Consider the following 15,550-nt stretch of genomic DNA (forward strand, 5'->3'; position numbering starts at 1 on the left):
AGAAGAAACAGGCATCTACTAATGGTAAGGCAAACAAACCGACCCCAGGAATGTCGAAATAATGGAGCCACTCAAATTAATGTAATTCTGTAATTCCGTACATCTCTTACTCAAATAATCGTTACTGAAGTAATGGCATTACTAAAACGCGTTACTAGTTCTTAACCAGGTGTAGGCCTACCAGGTATCAAGTGCTAGTTGCTAGAACTACATTGTAGACACTAGATGTCGCTGTAGAACACAAGCATGTGTTCACAAAAGGACAATTTGATTGGGACAAGTGTTCAAATTCCACGCATGCCTTTGGCACAGTCAAATTTTTAATTCAATTCAGTCCAACTAGCCTACAGTTTGTGATGATGAAACAAATCCAAACTTGCAGTTTAAAATAGTATTTGAGGATTAACATTTCAGCAGCTCATTGTTCTGTCATGATGTAGGCCTAGCATGCAGAATCAAAATAAGCAGAAGTTTTCCAACTCTTAGGGCACATAGTTAATGACATTGTGTTAAGTAAGGTGATTATCTTAGTCTTGACTCCTTGAAAATCTTACGTGCAAACAAAAATATGTGGGCCTATAGTTAAACTACCAGTAGGCCTATGTAGGGTCTTGGATAAAGATTCTATGACAGCATCTTATCAGAAGAGGGATGACATTGTGGCTCTCGTTTTGAGATTACAAATTATCATAATAATAATAACTTTTATTTAGCGCCTTTCAAGAAACCCAAGGACTGAGCTAGAGGCAATGATTGCCTATAAAGTATATATAAAAGTGTTTGATTGGACTGGTGCCGGCAGGTAAACTGCACTGACATTTTAGGTCAGAGAGAAGTAGAGAAGAGGAGAGAGCAGATGCCACTTAGGAGGGGAGCTAGAGCTGGTGTGAAACCTGGACACTGGATTGGAGAGATGTGGGTTAAGTAACAATTAACAACATGATCAAAACTGGATTTGATTGTAATTACAAAAAGAAAGAAAAATATGATTAGTGTGCTCCTGTATGCAGTACAACAAAACTACCTAATATTTAATCACGGCACACCATTTCTTCTGAATATCATTTATTGTTCAATCTACATCAGTTGGTCCTTGGACAAACCGCTTCCGCTCATTTCATAGTTTGTAAGACATTACATTTATGACCAAAGAACACATTTCACACTGCTACAGATTGACAGAACTGCCATATCGAATGTTAAGATATCTATTTACTGTCATGCTGAGTGTTTTTATCAGTAGTAATGACTTACTGATGCTGTTACTGCTGCTAGTGTGGCTTCTGGCATAATAATGGCATCTATAAGTCCTGGTGGGTGGACGGCATTCCATAGTATCACCCTTCTATGGTTGGAATTTGTACTGTAATTTACAGTTAGATGAAACTGGACCTTACATTGTCTGGTCCAGCTTAAAACAAATAGACAGACAGTGTAATATGTTAATACTTTGTAGAAAAAATCATACGCATTGATACTTTCACCAATCCTCATAGCACAATGTCTTACTTTTACCTATTTTTATTGGTTGTGCAATATTTGAAGATAGTAAACAGCTATGATCGTATAGAGATCTTAATTTATCTACAGCTTTGTATATCCTTTTGGTTATGAGGATTAGCATAGTCATCCTAATAGTATTTAATGATTACATTGTATAAAAAAAAGACCTCCGCAGAGTTACACTTCTGTACATGTATGTGTTTTTGCTTTGTACATAGCTGTAACTGTTAACTTTCATTTTCACATTGTTTCACTTCGTCTCTCACCATATTGCATGGCAACTCCTTAGTAGCTTCACTTTGGCAGTCAAACCCAGTGGTGTGGATGGAGGACCCATGGTCTCCCTTGTCCAAACGCTTGACTCTCAGAGAGGCAAGACCCGCTTTCCTGCCATGCCCTCAGATGGGCAGTCTTGTGCAGCATAGTTCCTTGTATAGTCTTTAATAGTTTGTTGTTAGTGCTTTTTCGCAACTAACCAATGTTGTGCTAGTTTGTAGAACCCCCCTTTGTCTGGCTGGTCTGTAAAAGGCCGTTTCACAGTTAAGTCCCAAGCAGCAGTCTTGTTTAGGGTCTGAGAGACTCAGAGGCTCTGAAGGGCCAGTAGTGCCGGTCCATTCACTCCAGCCAGATGCTAGACCAGTGGTTCCCAATATTTCTCTTCACTTACACTCAAAAGCGTTTCAAGCTCCTTCTACTTTGTGCCATATTTGACTGTTTTAAGCTGCAACTCATGCAAGACTCTCTGTAATCCTTAGTATTAGGAAACACTGTGCTAGCCCAGATAGACCAGCCTTTTATGGCATGCAGCTAATACGGCTATTTCAGCTATAAAACTGGCTGTTTGAAGTATATATTTCTTGCAGCGGTATTAGACAAAGTACACTGTAATGAAAGCTAGAAAGACAATGTGAATGATGGTAGCTTGTAATATGACACTTGTGAACCATGTAATACATACGTATAATCAGGAACATCTGATGTTAGCTGTATTAGCTACAGTTGCTAGCCTTTTGTGGTTTTAATGGCTGACTGGGGTAAAGGCCTGTATATGCTGTCGTCCTTCAGGGCCCCGGGACTGTCCCTGGCCTTTGACATCAGGATCATGAACCATCTCTCAGGGAGAGGCTTGAACATCCAAAGGCCTTATTCAAAATCTGGATGCCAAGACGCAGGTCAATGAGAAAAGAAAACAAAGTATCCAACCACGGTCTGCATTTACTTAAAGTAGTTAAGACATACAAGGTTTTCATATGAACAGGCAAAGTTGTCATTTTGTTGAACAAATATTCTGTGGAGGATACTTTTTCACTCTTGTATTCACTTGCACTCCCCTCGGCCTCGCTTTTCAGCAGCTTTCTCGCTCCCTCTCTCCCCCTGTTGTTCTCCAGCTCTTCTTTTTCCTTTACAGGCTGTTCTTGTCTGGCAACTCGGCTTCTGGACTACGGGGAAAGTAGACGGTGGCTTTGTGCTCCTCATAACGGTCAATGTGCTTCAGGTGTACCACCATGTGCAGGGCATAGGCTAAGACGAGGAGCAGGATCAAAGATGTCACCAAGCCCATCAGGATGGCTGGTGTCAGGAAAGTGGCACAGTCACTGGCCGACGCAAATTTGTCTGACTGCACATTGAAGGCCTGGATCTGGAAGAGCATGAGACAAGGCGGAAAGATAAGATTAGGCTAAACTAAAGAGGGATAGTGGCTCTTACTGGGCTTACCAGGCACAGAGACACTGGGCAGATGGACAGGTTGAGACAGCCTAGCAGATGGCTAAACAGACAGTGGACAGACAGATTGACAAACTGCCAAACAGACGGTAAACAAACTGGCTGACTGAATGGCAGGCAAACAGGCGGAACACAAAAGGAAACAGCTGGCAAACATACAGACATGCACACACGTAGGAAACAGGGGGAAAGAGTATGATATAACAGTGAATGTGCAATCATTACTAGAAGAGTTCACAACAAAGGCTGCGCCCCTTGTGAGACAGTGTACCTGGAAATCAGTGAAAGTGATGTGCCAGTTAGCAGATGTGTCAGTGTGGGAGCTGGGCACTAGCAGGGTGTCATATTTGTGAAGGCTGCTGACGTGCTGGCAATGGTAGGATGAAGTGGCCGGAGCGTAGACCTCACTGGCGTTGAACGTGGCCTCCTGGGTCCAATTGTAGTGGATGTGAACACTGTCTAGTGTGAACCAGTTTTGACCAGCTGCCTCATAAAATGTGTTTGACATCTGAAGCCTGGCAGAAGAGACAATGCAGTTAGTTACAGTACATGCACAGTCCACACATATGAAAAGTTGTAGATAAATATCTTTTTTTTATATGTTGGTCAGTGAAGATATTTGAAGTAATCGTGTGCATTTTACCTGATTACTAGACCTCGCAAGTCCTCCACATCACCAAACCTTAATGAAAGCCTGCAGTAAAACAAAGCCACAAATATGAAAACATCTGATTTTACACAGTAATTTAGAGCAGTTCTCAACTGACCACAGCAACACTTCAAGTTATTACTGTCTTCTCGAAACAGTACTTTCACACATTTCCTTAGATAATTAAATGTCCATTTCCGTGTCTAATAGTAAGTTGTATCAAATCTAAGCTGATGCCTTGGCTGTATATGTAGATAAGTGGGCTTTAGTTCTATTTGACTAGCACACCATATAGTGTCCATCCTGTCTTGTAATTAGTGCAACAATTCACTAAAAACCAAAACAAATTCCTCAAAGATAACTCTATCCACAGTGTTGACTTACGTAGCTTTCTCCCTAGTGCAGATGGAGCCTTTAGTGTCCACGGGTGAATTGGTGTTGAAGATCCTCTCAGTTAGGTCAATAAAGGTATGGTTCCTGTAGCGGATTGCCAGGCGCTTTGCCTTGAACAGAATGCAGGTCTTCCCATTGTAAGACACGCTCAGTGGGCCATAAGGTCCGATCAGAGACTGGAGCAGCTTCCTCTTGCTATGATACATCCCTGGCTGATGCAAGTTAAAAGGCTGTAAACATATGAAGAGAGGAATTTAGCACACAAATAAAGAAACCGTGGGCAGCAGCAGTTTTGCATTCTTTGACTGTCCTCTAGAGGGCGATCAGATATGTATTCAAAGACATACTCAAGCTGTGCCCCATCTCAGGGGCTCAATTTAAAATGTGCGTGCCCTAAAGGTTTTGCTGATCCAGCTCGTCCTTGAATAAAACTATCTAGCTTCACAAAGACCAAAACAAACAGTGCATTTGTGCAGTTTTACCCCGCTGTTGAATCAATAATGTCTAAGTTTATCACCAGGAAGTTGATCTAAAATGGCCAAAAATTGTAAAGACCAGTTGTAAACAGACTCGATTGGCAAATTTTAAGGTGCAATTTAAGCTTCTGACCATAAAATGTTCAGTGTTCCAACCACCACTGAATCTCAAATGAGAATGGAGCAATGTTGTCTTCTCCATAGAAAACTTGCATATAATCGTGTGGTAGCTCTTAGACTGCATTTCTGCACTGTTCAGATAGAAACTGCCCCCTCTAGCTTTTTAATCTCTTCACTCAAAGGCCACATCTCATTGGAGGGCATTTGGGCTAATCCAGCACTATTTTACAAGACATGTAAAGAGGCATACACAGTGGCTATGAAGGGATTATTTGTTGGTTGTCAATGTAAAATATTTGAAAAAATAATTGAAAGGTCAGGTATGGTTACTGAGTAAACAATTTCCAAAACATTTAAAAGCTACCATACTGACAGACACATACCGTACAGTACAGACACTTTACTGCACAAAATCAATTAATCTGTATAGTGCCTGGATGCATCAGCTGATACAGCATATGGTTTCACTGTGTTTTCAGTCAGAGTGGTCGTATGTGTGTGGGTGGTGAGGATGTTTTACCTCTGGTGAATGTGAGACCAACAATATTCCCACATCCAAGGTCGAGCAGTGTGGCTGAGTGAGTATGCTCTGATTTGTTTGTGTGCATCCCTGTGTGTGTGTGTGTGTGTGTGTGTGTGTGTGTGTGTGTGTGTGTGTGTGTGTGTGTGTGTGTGTGTGTGTGTGTGTGTGTGTGTGTGTGTGTGTGTGTGTGTGTGTGTGTACAGTATGTTTGTACAGATAAAGAAAGATGGCTGATGGTGGAGATAGTGAGGGGAGAAGAGAGAGAGTGTGTGTACCTGCAGTATTCTCCTGAGTGGGTTTTCATCTTCAGGCGTCAAAACAACCTCTTCACTTTCTAAGCCGTACTCACCATCTTGACCTAAAAACACATACACACATTACTGCACCATGAAAGATTATATCAGTACATTAAGCTGGTTTCAATGCTGCAATGCAGATTGCAACATAATCATAAAAGTTCAGCCGATTTCACACACGCCACAGAGACACAGACACACACACAAGCACAAAGAGATCCTGCGTACTCCTCTGTGCTCAGGCTCCTATCTATTTCCAGTTGCTTTGCGTCATCACGGTGACTCATCAGCAGTTCATTTCACAGTTACGGTAGTATTGTTAAGTGTTTACAAATACTGTTCATCTTGTTCCAGCAACATATACTTTGCAATCACATCATTTTTTCTGCCTTTTTTTCAAAGAGCCTAAATATAACACATCTGAATTGCCACTGAGGTGTATGGATCACACACAAGCCACACTTCAAAATTCATTTGTGTTACAGTGTAGCAAATATGTCTGTTTGTCAGGACTATCTACCCAACATCTATCCATCAGCGTCAAAATTAACATGGCAGGTTTGATTGAATCAGGCCTTGTGTCACACCAGATTTGTTACTTACTTGATGTGACTCTTGTTGCTTGTTTGGGGTCCTCTTTGCTGTGGAAAAGACAGAAGACACAATCACTTCTTGGGATCACGAGATTCAGGGAAATGTTGAAGGTTTTTCTCTTTGTGATAATGCACAGGGTGCCTATTTACCACAGCAAAGTTCATTGTCTACTGATGCAGCTGCAGCAAACACAGGGACAAAAAACTGCTTTGCAGGATAGTCTGTTATTCTTTTTAAAAACACCTCATAGAATATTCTATGCTGTCAAATTTATTTTATAAATGTATACAATAGGTTAGAATGATTATTCCCGCATTCAATACACATTTTATACAACATACTAGTGTACTAGTAATAGTACATGCCATTTATAAAATACAGTTTGCCACTGAACTGCCATAAACATGTTAAGTATACTGTTGCATTAATTATGTATGAAAGTGACCGTAATGAAAAAAGAAATCGACAAACATTTTGATGTGATATCCAGATAGGGCTGGGACGGTTAGCACATTACCGCGGTCACGTGATGCCTGCCGCAGGTCTGAGCTCGTCACCACCATCACCACAACAAAACGTTGGCCGGCACGTGTGTGCGCGTTGTGTCTAATGACGTGGATTCATTGACTCTAATGACATGGATTGTGTCTGATGACATTGTGTCTTACATGGATTCAAGGTTTTCTAAACAAAACTTATCATCAAAAGATGGAGCAAATCTGACCTTTCGCGAGGTGGGGAGCGCAATGTCACCGCGTTGCCCTCTCTGCTCTCTGTCTGCTCAGCTGCTAGACAGGCTGCACTCGGCATTGTCGGCAAACTATTTTATTTATATTTTACTTTATTGAAAAAAGAGTCTGTGGAATGGATCAACAGAGATGAGAGAAACCATTGTGGCCCTAAATGACAGCAAAACTCAGTAAAGACTCACATTGAGCTGAAATGGAAACACTGTGCTGCCAGTCTATGGCTGCAACATATGTTGTAAGGTTTAAGCCAATGTTTTTTTCGGGGGTAACGCCATTCACTTTACTGGCAGTATTGACAATAGATAAAGCCACCTTGTCTTGAGAAACTCGAGCTTGTTGTTTTATTGTTCACTTTTAACTCACTTTACATCAACTTTGCTAACTCTTTTTCCTCTTTCTTTTTCTCACAGCGGCACTCATACGCTACTCTCCGTTACCGCTCAAGCTTCTTGCACGACCACACGGGCACTGACGTCACTCACTTAAGGCACCCTGCCGTTCTCGCTCTAACTTATTACGCTACTCTCATAAGGAGGTTGTGGTATACCGCGATACCACGGTAATTTCTTGCTTTTCAACCGCGGTAAGAAAAAATCCATACCGTCCCAGCCCTTTATCCAGACTTACTAAATTACACATTTTGCAACGTACAATATATGATCCACAAAGGAGGGACTGCACAGTACACAGCTACAGAGCACACAACTCACAAAGCTTTGCCTTCAGAAACTTTGTGTAGGGTGTTGCTTTTACTAAATGACCGCTCTTTGATGTGGTACTGACCTACATTCTGCACGTGTCGAAGGACAAACCATTTACTTTTCCTTTAAGTGTTTGCCCTCGCGTTCCACTTCTCAGGATGACTAAACCCTGTATAGCCTTTAACTTCTTCAAGTTAATTCTGATCCTTTTAACTGTCTAATCAAAGACTTAATACACTAGCAATGTGCTTACTGAGTGGCGCTGACATGACCAGTTTTTCCTGTTGTTATGATGGTCCAGCCAATGTTCTGACTGTGTGGTGTGCCCTAGCCTGTCCTTTAGCGATCATAGGCTGGCCTGCTAATCTCCATACAACGGTCCGTTATAATCGACTTGTAAAAAGTAACCTAAAACCTGTGGGAGTGGACATGACAACTAGCTTGTGTCTTTTTGTGTCACGTCACTTGGCACTCCTACAGTCTGTCCGTTTATCAGCTTTGGTCTTAAGTATTTCAAATCATTTTATGAATTGCAGCACAACAAAAGCTATGTCTGTAAAGACCAATATCTGTGATTGATATTATCTTTGTTATCTTTAGTTTAGATCTTGTAGGGAAGGCCTTTTTAGTAGATACACAAGATAGACTGAGGATGACCTGGATGTTTATTAAACACACAAAAGCTAATACATCCCAATAGCTGTGATAAGGACTGTTTACACTTTGTTTCTCTAAACCAGACATTTTTGGAGCTGCCCCAATACTGTAGTTGAGTGATCTATGAGGAACAATGTCAACCTACTTTTTGTAATAAAAAAGGTTATGAAATAGCGATTCAACTGCTTAAAAGTCACCAAAAAAACTATTTGTACTACATTACTTCTTACTTCCACAAGCCAGAGAGTACAGTCTTGTGATTTATGAGGGTAGAGTTACATTTAATCTCAATGTGTAACATTATCAGGCTTTATTGTTCATGGCAACAAAATGAGGTTCCCTTTAAGATTAAGTTCTTCTCATGTTCTTCTTTCCATAATGTGAAGGGAGTATTATAACACCTTACAACATTTATTTTTTTCACTTGCCTTTCATGCTCGAAATCTCAAACTGTTGGACTGGATTTTGGCCAGATTCAAGCAAATGATGGATCTTTTCATGTCAACATGACATTTTTCCTGATTGGCTCAAGGGCCGTATTCTTGGCTCATTCATCCACGGATGCCATGCACAATATCTCAGATGCAGCTGTCTTTTTTTTCAGATTGAAGAGATTATGCATCCCTCTTGTCCATTTTTTATTTTACTTATTAGTCTAGGTAGTGCAACTAAAGATCAAAACAAGGTGAGCAGACTTGGGCAGCAGATAACAGATATAAAGGTATTAGTGTGTCTGATAGCTCTGGAAGTAACATATTTAAGGTAGGTTTCTGGACATATCAGTTCCAGCAGCCTGGAGCAATTATCTACCCGCCTGGTGCAGTTACCACCTGGGCAATAATGTGTAGTTTAGTGCCAGATGGATTAGGATTAGTGGTAAGAACAGGCCAGGTCCACAGGAGCCCAAATGTGGTAAGCGGCAGGCCCTGAACAAGATGAAGAGATTAAGGCATGATGTCAGAGCCCACAGCATTCGAGACAGTTCACATGCTAATTAATACATCTGAACTGACTTCTGAAATCGTGACTTACCCAGCTGTCCAGTAAGTTTGAACTTTGACAATGACCATTGTAATTGAGCTAAGTACAAATGGAGCAGTTTAGGGTCTTTAGTTAAATTTGTGTAACTGGTATCCCCTCACGAAATGTTCTTCACTTCTTTATTACACTTATTTCTTGGGCTTAAATTCATTGGACTTATTATATTGGACTGCTATCGGTATATCAATATCATACTCATGATAATGTTATTGTAGTACTGTTAGAACCTTTTTTGTAATCTTTGATTGTTAATAATAAAACAATGTTGCTAATATTTTCTTTTCCATGAAAGTACTCAATGTTCTCAATTGAATGGGTAAAGCAGAGTGAGTATGAGAAAACAGATTCATACACAGGATCAAATTCTGCAGTAAGACAAGCTCATGGTATGCAACATATAGATGCAGGCTACTCTTTTCGATGCCATTGACTTTGTTTCAGATCACCTATTACACAGCTTGAGGGTATGGAGTTTCTTTTCTCAATAAATCAAATTAAAATTAAATTAAGCTTCAGTCCAGTTAAACAGATGTCTGTAGAATGTGAATGAGTAAATGATCAGCAGGGAGGTACTATGCTGCAATTTCCATACAAGCTCATCAACTGGCTAAATTGGCTAAAATAGAGACTCACTTGTTTGTGTGTGTGTGTGTGTGTGTGTGTGTGTGTGTGTGTGTGTGTGTGTGTGTGTGTGTGTGTGTGTTGCTACTATTTCATGGGTAGCAATATGACAGTTTACTTATATGGTAAATCCAAATATTTACATTTGCCCAGGTGAATGCTGGGTAAGCGTGTTTGTATATAAAAGAGCTGCCAAGAGCACTATGCCTTTGGCAGCTGGCAGTTGTGACTGAAACCTCAGTAGCATGCTAGGTACTTGGACTTGCTCACTTATCACCTGCACTGATATGTGAAATCTTACAAATCTTATAACAACTTAAAGGTTCAAAATGGTTCAAAATCTACATTTCATATCTGATAACATATTTATGAATTCATGTAAACACTACACAGCTACAATCGGGGATTAACAACTGTTTATGTCAGTGTATACAAGCTGCATATGCCCCCCCCCCCCCCCCCAGCCCATCCCAAACACAAGTGAATAAGCTCTCCTTCCTCTGCACCTAGGCCTCAGCTGGCTGAAAGGAGCCAGAGGAGTCTGTGCAAGCGTGAGTGCTAACTAAAGCCCAGCCGTTTGTTCCTGTGCCAGTTTCGCGAGGTCAGCAACCCAGGACTGCTGCTGCCCCGTCATTGGCTCAGCCTGTCACACGGTGCCTGGGTGCTGAACAGGCCCTTTATATAATCAAAGCCATGCCAGAGCCACTCCTTGGCTCACCTCGCTCCAACTGCATATATCCTAAATATGTGCGTGTGCAAATGTACAAACATGCACCTACACTTTTTGTCCAAGATTGAATACACTATGAGGACCGTTAGCCTGTTATGATTACAGTTATATTTAGATAACTAAGTTTCTGGCTTTTAAATATTAACAATGAGAATCATTACTGCTACTGATGGTATCTCGATCAATACAGTATATTCACTGGACGTCCTTATTCAAGCCCAGAGAGAAGGTGTGGTGCCTTCCCCCCAAACTTGTAAACAAATAATTTTTGCCTCTGCTACCACAGAGTGCTGAGCCACTGCACTCCGACCCTCTGTAAACCAGGAACAGCCTCTCCATGCCTCTACATCCTACTACAGGAATACAGTGTTGGGGAGTAATAGCTACTTGTTAGTTTTGTTGAGTACAGTTAGTTAACTATATTATGTGTGGTTCATTTAGCTTTTTGTAAAATTCTAATTTCATTAAAAACATTACAAAGAACAGAGAAGGTAATTTTTAGCAACTGAATGTGGACCTTTAGCTATTGGATTTTAGTTTCTCAGCCTATCGATAGAGTATCAGACTACAGGACTACAGTGACGTGTTCTTCTACTCATATTTCCTTATATTATGCCTACATGAAATTTTAAACCTAGCTATGATAGTATTTCACAATGTCCAGGGATGTTAATCTCAGAGACAGTACTATTTTGGGGTATATGGCAAATTATATTCATTGAAAAGCACTCAGTGGTTGGGGTTAACTATTATGTCCCTGACATGGCAGGAAGAAATGTCTTAATCCGCACTGTGCAGGTGCTGACCTATTAATAGATTTAATAGTGCAGATTAAGCTTTAGGTGTTTACTAAATGCCGCTCAAAGCCCATGATGCCATTTCATTGCAGCTTCAAACTTCGGGTCAAGTTTAGACAACTCTAGCAAGTTGTCTAAATGTTCCTATGCCTCTGAGATCAAATGCCTCAGTGTGGACGGTCTGACATCATGACTGCATTCAAACGGGGAAATGCAGACATATTTCTAGTCATGATTAGTCACCTTTGACTTGATCGTTTCTCACTAAATATTGTTGATATTAGCTGGTGGTCCCTGATCACACTTGGACCTCTAATCTGTGTCTATATTTGGGTCGGTTTGTCAGTGTTTAACAGTTTTAAGATACATTTAAGCAAATGTTGACTATACATTTACTATAAACATGTTACAGTGTAGATTACCAAACAGGAACAGTAAGTAAGAAGAGTAAATCTTGCAGTGTAGTTTGTGGCTTTGAAGCATATTTTACTTGTTACCTGTGGTTTATAAAGTCATACAAGTGTTTGTTTTTTCACAAAGATGCACAATTCTTGTGCTGGTCTAATGTGCTGACCCCATTCGGTCTATGTAAACGCATCAGTGGCCATTTTTTATTAGACTGTGTGAGTGATATAATGTAATTTGAGTGTGTTGCAGCAGGCTCTTGCAATTGGGTCATATTTAATTGACTTGTGTATTTGTTTGAGAAATTTACTGGGCCAGGTTAACTCAACACTGATTTCATTGGTAATTTAATGGGTATTTTATTGTAATTAAAACATGGGACTTGTTTATTAAAACAAAAATTATATATCAACAGCGTACCCGTTTATGCTACTCATTACAACATTTGTCATCAGCTTTGTTTGACATCCATTTCATTTCTGTCTGCTCTCAATAAAAAAGCTTGGACCCCTAATCTGTAACCATGTTTGGATAATTTTTAGCAGAACTGTATAATGCTTGGATTATTTTACAAGTACTGCTACAGTAGAGATTATTATAGTTATTTTAAAACGTTGTAAACATTTGTCAAATTATTTATGACCTTTTGAACTACAATTATTTTGTTTACAGGGAAAGACATCACTATTTCTACAATGTACTTCTGACATTCTTTCCTAGAAAGTATTTGATTGATGATGAATCAGGTTGTTAAGGCAGATATAACCACACAATGGGTCATCTCTTGCTAGTATTTCCAATAACTTTGTAAAGCTCTTGGCTATCAATCATAGTCCAGATCCATATTTGTCATACCGCACCTCAGTTACCATAGAAATCGGGGCTTACTGAACATTTCCTCTTCGTTATCTTCCTGCAACCCCATGTCTATTAGCAGTAGAAGCTTTTAACTCACTCTACCTTTCCGTCTATATTTTCAACCAATGTTATGCACCCTACAAGGCCTCTAAAATGAATGGCATGAACGACTGCTCTTATATAACAGCCTCTTCGAGTGTGTCAGAGCTAAGAACGGAGCTAAGACTGGGGACTGCAACTGTTACGTTGCAGAGTTACGTACAAAGTTCCAGGGGAATAGGCTTGAAACCCCAAGAGAAATTAATGTCGCCACTCAATGTCTGAGAGACTGCAGTGAAAAGTTAAGAGGGATCTGTCAGGGTTTCACAAACACTAAATTGAGCTGAAATCAGAGCAATCCCATGAGACTTTGTATATTGAATTCTAAATCCAAGTTATTTGTGCCCTACACTTGCAAACATGTGTACTGATAAGATTGTTGGAGAATAAATGAAAGCATGACAGTAATAATCTTTGATTATCCAAAGTGTATTACTGTCCTGAAAGTGAAACAGCGAGGTAAGTCATGAACAATGATTAAAAAGCATTGTGTCAGAAACTGCAGCATATTATGGCTTTGAAGCATTTGCGCTCTAGAGGATTGTGTGAGCCATGATGCATGGCATAGTTTCAAAAGCCTTACATGGTTTTGGCACAGTATTATTGCCATAATGTCTCTATAAGCAGGCAGTAGATGGTGCTAGCAAAAACCCTGGCTGCCAACTCTGTCCTGTCTCTGTGACACTGTTGTGAGTACCCCCAGGTTTCAGCTTTGAATATTTTATCCAGATTTGACCTGCAGGACTGCATGTGCATTATGCAGACATGGCTGGCTAGAATTCCACTCCCTCTCTCTATCTCTCTCTCTCTCTCTCAATGACTGCATCAGTAAACAGACCCCAACAGACCATCCCTGATGCATCCTCTCCTCTCCTCCCTGTCCCATCCTTATTTACCTTCCCTCCGTGCTTCTGCCCCTGTTCTCTCTCCTTTCGTCTCTCCTGCAGGCCCACTGCCCCAGTCTTATTTAGCCCCCTTCTGCCAGACCAACACTACTTTACAGAGACAACAGCCCCATTCGTGATCGATGAGCAGCGTCTGATGCAGTCCCCAAGACCGAGACAAACAAAGCCTCACAGCTCAGCTCTCTCTGACACACCAATACTGCCTGCATTCACCATTTGTGATACACCCAAGGTGAGATTGGGGAGAAGGGAAGGGAGGCAAAGGAAAGAAAGAAAGACCCTAAGAGAACACATCAGCATCCCAGCATCCCCGCATGCATCTCTCTATACCCCCCCCCCCTCCTCCTCCCCAACACCCCTCCTCTGTTCACAGCCATTGAGAGGATGGATTTACCTTCTGTCCAGGATTTCAGGCACTTCTTCATAGGTGAGTCCTGGCTGAAACTCTTCATCAGAGAAGGAGAGCCCAGGCCGGCTGAGAGCAGACAGCAAGGCAAGGGAGCAGAGGAGGAATGCGTGTGCAGCCATTGAGACAATGAAAGGAGACTGCCGCTGGTTGAGCTCCGCTTCATAATCTGCTCTCCTAGCAGTGCCTGACTCCCAGCTCCTCTGACTGGCAGCCACCCTGGCCAATCAGCAGCGAGCAGAGCCGATCAGCTTGCGTCACGGTCCCCTCACTGCACCCTCACCCCTCCTCTCCTTTCCCACCCTACTCCCTTCTCTGTCATCCTCCCTTTGCCTCTCACACTCTGCTCACCCTCCCACATCCACTCCTGTGCTCTCTATCTTCTCTTCCTCTGTTTCATGCACACATAGCCGCAGGCAAGCCCTATGTGTAGACAGCGGGTCATTCTTTTTCATAGTACATCTCAACATACCTATGTTACCTACAAATAAAACCCTCATACCCATGTAGACTCACGCATACTCACACATCAATGTTGCCTGCACACACTCTTGCCACGCAGGAGCAGGCACACACACACACACACACACACACACACACACACACACACACACACACCTCTGTGGAAAATCACCTGGGAATGTCAAGGTCAGATTGTGGAGGAGGATAGGAGGATGTTGACATGACTTTAGGTGGCCACAAAAAAATAGAGCCATGACTGCATGACCTACATCTCCAGAAAAGCAGAATTAATTCACTTGATCTATGTGTTGTTGTAAGCACTGAGAGGGCCGGCGGCTGAGGAAATTGTCCACTGAGGCTGCAAATATGGATGACAGGAGCAGCTGAGCAGCCGTGAGATGAGACGGGACTGAGGGTCCATCCCTGACGACCCTGACGGCTGATCCAGTTTCCTTCTCATTATTTAGCCCCCAATGCGTCTGATGCCTCAGGATCTTGATACATCCACTCATATCTTTTATTTCCATATCCGATGATTTGATGATTTTTAGAGCAGAACATTAATAGTGGTTATATAACCAAATGTTGTGACCTACTATCATGGCAGATTTTTACATTGATTTGTGGCAATGACTCACACTAAAAGAGTGAAGGTAGAGCAATTCGTTTTAGCTCTTATACAAATACTTAAACAGTATGTGTCATGGTCACGACACACTGGATGATTATGACACATATATATATATATATATATATATATATATATATATATATATATATATATATATATATATATATATATATATATATATATATATATATATATATATATATATATAT

General features: G+C 41.1%; 1 protein-coding gene across 1 annotated transcript; it reads right to left on the reverse strand.

Moving 5' to 3' along the window:
- Window positions 1-1,071: 1,071 nt before the first annotated feature.
- On the reverse strand, window positions 1,072-14,391 carry atp6ap1lb (ATPase H+ transporting accessory protein 1 like b). Its single transcript, XM_028581959.1, has 7 exons — window positions 14,237-14,391; window positions 6,289-6,326; window positions 5,665-5,747; window positions 4,262-4,500; window positions 3,872-3,922; window positions 3,500-3,743; window positions 1,072-3,142 (listed from the first exon to the last, which is right to left on the reverse strand). Exons 1-7 carry the CDS (start codon window positions 14,368-14,370, stop codon window positions 2,906-2,908), a joined length of 1,026 nt encoding a protein of 341 aa, XP_028437760.1. The 5' UTR covers window positions 14,371-14,391; the 3' UTR covers window positions 1,072-2,905.
- Window positions 14,392-15,550: the final 1,159 nt, after the last annotated feature.

The sequence above is a fragment of the Perca flavescens genome, chromosome 7 (assembly GCF_004354835.1).
Source record: "Perca flavescens isolate YP-PL-M2 chromosome 7, PFLA_1.0, whole genome shotgun sequence".
In the NCBI taxonomy this organism is placed as follows: Eukaryota; Metazoa; Chordata; class Actinopteri; order Perciformes; family Percidae; genus Perca; species Perca flavescens.

Coding starts and splice junctions, on each gene's coding strand:
- atp6ap1lb (XM_028581959.1), bottom strand. CDS start 14,370: ATGGCTGCACACGCATTCCTCCTCTGCTCCCTTGCCTTGCTGTCTGCT. Junction 6,327..14,236: donor CCTGAAATCCTGGACAGAAG/GTAAATCCATCC, acceptor TCTTTTCCACAG/CAAAGAGGACCCCAAACAAG. Junction 5,748..6,288: donor AGCAACAAGAGTCACATCAA/GTAAGTAACAAA, acceptor ATGTGTTTTTAG/GTCAAGATGGTGAGTACGGC.